Source organism: Orycteropus afer, unplaced genomic scaffold (genome assembly GCF_000298275.1).
Source record: "Orycteropus afer afer isolate SDZICR_OR568_19922 unplaced genomic scaffold, OryAfe1.0 scaffold00857, whole genome shotgun sequence".
NCBI classification, from domain to species: Eukaryota; Metazoa; Chordata; class Mammalia; order Tubulidentata; family Orycteropodidae; genus Orycteropus; species Orycteropus afer.
Genome location: NW_006922444.1, coordinates 431,216 through 437,046, shown reverse-complemented (window position 1 = coordinate 437,046; position 5,831 = coordinate 431,216). Strand labels below are relative to the sequence as shown.

The following is a 5,831-nucleotide window of genomic DNA, read 5'->3' as shown; positions in this document are numbered from 1 at the left end:
TCTGTGCTGGGAGCCAGACCACCTGAATCTACACCCGGGTTTGGCATGTGATTGACACTGGTGCACAGATCACTGGTGCTCCCCACGTTTGTTTTCTCCTTCTCCTTTCCACAGTGAGTGGACCTCCCAAATTTTTATCTTGGCATGTACTCAGATAGACTACTCATTGGAAGAGAGGAACAAACATATATAAAATCCTGGATATTGATTGTTTTCAAGGAAACTGAAACTCAAGATACACAAAACTTCCTCCACAGGCATTGCCCATCGCAGGTGTCAGCAAAACCAAGTGCTATAAAATTTATAAAGGCTTAATAAAACGTGTTCTTAGTGCATCAAAAAATCAGCAAGTTAGCCAAGTGGCAACTCATTTAAATTAGTAATTTGCTGTTTGGTAAATTTACATATAGTGACTTGGCCCAGAACTCTAGGGACAGGGATACATATGTGAACAAGCCCCATTCCCTGCCTTGAGGATTCCAAGGATGGTTTTCTTCCTATTCACAGCTTCCAGGCTTTCATATCCTATGCCCCCTGCCCCCTTTCTATCTTCCTGAGAGAAATATTAAAGCAGTGCCTGCTCTCAGGAAAACTGTGATGTTAAAGAAAAGAGTGCTTGCACTTGGCCTCAAACTTGCATATCAAGGAAACTGAATCCAGAGAGTTTAGTCGTGGGCTGAGATCCCACAGTGACTAAGTGGCAGCTGAGTTTCAGTCAGTCTGGCACCAGAAACAAATCTCTTAACTATGTCACTATGCCCAGGGATGTCACCTCCCAAGAAACCACCTCCAGCTAACCTCCCTGAGGCAGACACTCCTTCTTTAATGACAGAACCTTGATGGTGGTCAAGCAGCAATGTGCCTGGACAAGGAATGTACCTGGTTGTGGCAGTTTCCCAAGCTACTATAACCAAATACTACAAGTGGAGGGAATTGCAAACAGAAATTCCTTTTTTCACAGCACTGGAGGCCAGAAGTTTGAATTCAGGGCATCATTAGGACTATCCTCTGTCTCTGTATACTGTAAGGAAAAATCTTTCCTTGTTTCTTTCCACTTCTGGGATCCGAGGCATTTCTTGGCATTCCTTGGGTTGCAGAGGGATCCTGACTTGCTGTCTTCCCCACGTGTATCACTGTCTCTGTGTCTGTCTTCCTCTTTAATAAAATGCCACTGAAAAGAGAGTAGGATTAGAATCCACCCTACTCCAGTGTGCCTTCCTCAATTTAACGCATAACATCTCCAAAGAAAATCCCTATTTCCCCAAGAAAGGTCACATTCATTGGTGCAGAGGTTAGTATTTCAACGTATCTTTCTGTTGTTGTTGTTGTTGTTGTTGTTGCTATGTGCCGTGGAGTCGGACCCGACTCATAGCAACCCTTCCTTGGGTTTCTGAGGCAGTATCACTATGGAAGTAGATTGCCCAACCTTCCTTCCGAAGAGTGGCTGGTGGGTTTGAACCGCCAGCCTTCTGGTTAGTTAGCAGTCAAGTGCCTTAGGCACTACACTACCAGTGCTCCTCAAATCTTTCTAGGGGTCACAATTCAATCCACAACACTGGTCTAAACCTGTAATATTATCCTATTTCCCTTTGCCAATAATCTCTTTCTCAAACTGATTTGGGGTGGACATGTGACCTAGTTCTGGCCAATAAAAATAAAAGGAATTTTGTTGGAGAGTTTCAGGGAAATATTTCCCAACATACAAAGGCAGGCCTTCTGTCCCTTCACATAAAAATGGCTGCTATAGCCATCTTGTAGTCATGAGGAAAAAAAAAAAAAAAAAAACTCACTGCCATCGGGTCGATTTCAACTCATAGGGACCACCATTGGGTTTCTGAGGCAGTAAATCTTAATGGAAGTAGATTGCCCCATCTTCCTTCCACGAAGTGGCTGGTGGATTTGAACTGCCAGCCTTCTGGTTAGCAGGCATTTGCAGTGCACCACCAGAGCTCCTGTGTAGTCATGAGGGGACATACAAAAGAATTGACAAGGCACTAACCCAGGGAACTAGCATCACAGAATTAGCAAATTAACCCTGGAACCCCTGACCTCCACTCCTCATGTTTGTTGAATAAGCAACAGATGATTTTATGGCTTAAACCAGGGGTCAGCAACCTTTTCCTGTAAAGGATCAGATAACAAATATTTTAAACAACTTCTCAAGAAAACCACTGTAGCATGAAAGCAGCCATAGATAACATGTAAATAAAGGGCAAGGCTGTGGTTCATTCAACTTTATTTATGGATTTGAATTTCATATAACCTTTATATGTCGCAAAATATAGTTCCTTTTCTATTTGTTTCAATAATTTAAAAATGTAAAAGTCATTCTTAGCTCAGAGGCCATACAAAACAGGTGGCAGGCTGGATTTGGCTGAAGCCAGTTTTCATCAGGTTCTTTTATACTTATAACTGAATGTATTTCTCACTGCATTCTTCTCTTTACCTCAGTCATAGAAACAGGAGGGTGTTATAAACGTGATGAGATTAAAATATTAATGATTAATAGTAGTTTCATTGTATTTCACCACCCAGAGACATTTGTTGCTCACAACGCCCCTCACCCATGAAATGAAGTTCCTATTGCAGAATTTCAAGCGCTGAGACCAGGTCAATGGGTCAGGGGTGACCAGTGAAGGAGAGACGCCTTCCTAGGGCTCCCTCAAGGTCCCACCAGTAAGGAGACACCAAAGGAAACACAACCCTGTCTTGAAGTGTCATAATATTTCCATATACCACAGCATGCTAACACCAAGACATGAAGTAAATGATTGCAAGATTACATGGTTAGCAGACCATGTTAGGATTCTAGTCTAGGTGGTCTTTCCCTAAAACTATGCACTTTGTTCTATATACCACCAAAGAAGAGAAGTAAAGTAGTCCAATATTCAGCATTCTGAAAAATGATGACAACTATGAGAGGGCTCTGGTTGGTACCAGAAAGTGAAAGTGGCTCACTTAATATACTACAAAAAATATAAGTGGGTTAATTTTTTTCTCTATTCTTTCATGGATGATTAAATCAGGTCATATATTAATCACTTTGTGCATGTTTTTTTTGTTGTTGTTGTTGTTGTTGTTGTTTTTCTTCTTTTCATTTTCACTCCACTCCTGAATTTATTTTCTTGCCCCACAATCTTCTCATAGCATTTTTCACCTCTGCATTTCTGAGTGTATAGATGATAGGGTTCAACATGGGGGTGATAACTGTGTAGAAAATGGCCACCAGTTTATCCTCAGTAAAGGTGGAAGAGGGTCTCATATAAAGGAAGATGGCAGGTCCAAAGAATAAGATGACCACTGTGATGTGGGAAGCACAGGTGGAGAGAGCTTTGTGCCTCCCCTCTGCAGAATGGTTCCTCAGGTGGACCAAGATGATGATATAAGAGGATACCAAGATGACGAAGGATATGACAGAGATTAAGCCACTGTTAGCCAACACAATAACACCCTCCACAGAGGTGTCTGTGCAGGCAACCTTGAATAGGGGATGGAGGTCACAGAAGTAGTAGTCAATTATATTGGGGCCACAGAAGGGCAATTGGACAGTGACAAAGATTTGAATCATGGAATGAATTATGCCCCCTAGCCAAGAACCAGCCAGCAGAAGGTGACACACAGACCGGCTCATGATGGTTGTGTAGTGCAGGGGTTTGCAGATGGCCACATAGCGGTCATAAGCCATCACGGTGAGCAAGAGAATCTCTGTCACACCAAAGAAGTGGAAGAAGAATATCTGAACCAAACAGCCCTCCAGGGAGATGGTTTTAATTTCGGTGAGTAAGTCTGTGATGAACTTAGGGACAACAGTAGAGGAGTAACTGATCTCCACCAGGGACAGGTAGCTAAGGAAGAAGTACATGGGGGAATGCAGACTCTTGCTGACTCTGACCGTCAACACGATGAGGCCATTGCCCACCACTGTGGCCAGGTACACTGGAAGAAACACCACAAAGCACACCCTCTGCACCTCTGGATCCTGGAAAAGCCCAGTGATAATCAACTCAGTCACGTTATTTGTACTGGCCATGGATCCCATTCAGGTGTGCTGGATACTAGAGAATGAGAGGTTTTCAATAAAACAAACAAACAAAAAATGTAATTAATTCAATTCACCTCATTTATAGCATTTTAACAAAAAGTTGCTGCTGAGTCAATAAGGAGCCCTGCTGGTGCATTGGTTAAGCATTTGGCTGTTTACCACAAGGGCAGAAGTTCAAACTCACCAGCCACTCCTCAAGAGAAAGATGTGGCAGTCTGTTCCTGTAAAGATTTACAGCCTTCGAGGTCCTACAGGGAAGTTCTACTCTATTGTATAGTGTCTCTATGAGACAGAATTCATTCCACAACAACAGATTTGAGGCTTTTTTCTGTTTGTTTTTTTTTTTCTTGGTTGAGTCAGTTCCAACTTCATGGTACCAGCAAAGAACTAGGCTCCACAGGGTTTTCAACAGCTGCTTTTTTCAGAAGTAGATCACCAGGCCTTTCTACCATGGTGCCTCTGGATGGACTCAAGCAGCCAACCTCTCTGTTAGCAGCCAAGGGATTGAACATTTGCACCACCAAGGGACTCCACTGTTGTCTCAGAAGAGAATATTCTTTCCTTTTCATTCCAATTATTACAGGGGAGAACAGTTTAATCACACAATCATTAATTTAGCTAATACATACTCATACAGCATTGAAAGGAGCTCTGGTAGCATAGTGCCTAAGGCACTTGACTGCTAACCAGAAGGCTGGCGGTTCAACCTCACCAGCCACTTCTAGGAAGGAAGATGGGGCAATCTACTTCCGTAGTGATACTGCCTCAGAAACCCAAGGAGAGGTTGCTTTGAGTCGGGCCGACTCGATGGCACATAACAACAACAACAAAAATAACATTTCACAGATTAGAAAATTAAGAAATATGGTTATTACCCAAGATCACACAAAGTGAATTATGAGAATCAGAACAGCTTGTTGTGGCTGCAAGTAACGAGCAGCACAGTGCATAATAACAAGAGTGAGGGTTGCTCTGAGTTACTTCACTGCAACAAATACTCCGTGAGAACCTCTGCTTTATCTAAACAACCCCACTGTGTGCAGGGAAAATGTGGATCACAATATGCACCTCAAGTTAGCAATATCGTATAATTCAAAACAATATCCTATAGAATAAAGAGTAAGGTAAGGTCACACCTTAGGAAGCTTTCTCACCACATATGATCTATGACAATACAGAAGAAACAGTATGAACACTTTGTTTCTCTTCTATCATTTTTATCCCCATCGTTTTTGTCTTATCTCTGATTTTATACTTAAATTTCCCAGAAATGTAGAAAAATGTTGAAGAACTGAAAATGCACTCTGAACGGCAAAGAGCAGAATCAACATAGAAAACAAGTGTTGGATGTGGACAGATAGAAACAAAGAGTAAACAAATTCTTAAACAAATAACATAATGGGAAAAATACTCAAAGCATATGTGACAAAGGCTTAATAACCCCAATATAAAAAATATCTTACAAATCTATAAGAATTATACACAGAAAGTGAGAAGAGGATATAAACAGGCAATTTACCAAAAAAAAAAAAAAGAAGAAGAAGAAGAAGAAATAAACATGGAAAGGACTTTGTTGTGTTATTGTTAGTTACCACCCATTCAACTCCAGCTCATGGAGACCTCAAGTGTATCAGAACTGTGCTCTAAAAGCTAGCCCATGATATGAACCCCTTTGCAAATACAATACTGAGTTATCAATGAAAGCAAACATGGGTATAGGGACGGATAGATGGGTGAACAAGCTAAACAATTATGTATGTCTAAATGGAGAGTGTATCCAAGATCATAT

At 41.5% G+C, this 5,831-nt stretch overlaps 1 protein-coding gene across 1 annotated transcript; it reads right to left on the bottom strand.

Annotated features, from left to right (window-relative positions):
* Window positions 1–3,100: 3,100 nt before the first annotated feature.
* LOC103212131 (olfactory receptor 4B1) lies at window positions 3,101–4,039 on the bottom strand. Its single transcript, XM_007958129.2, has one exon. The coding sequence runs from the start codon at window positions 4,037–4,039 to the stop codon at window positions 3,101–3,103; it is 939 nt and encodes a 312-aa protein (XP_007956320.2).
* Between the last annotated feature and the right edge of the window lie 1,792 nt (window positions 4,040–5,831).

Coding starts and splice junctions, on each gene's coding strand:
- LOC103212131 (XM_007958129.2), bottom strand. CDS start 4,039: ATGGGATCCATGGCCAGTACAAATAACGTGACTGAGTTGATTATCACT.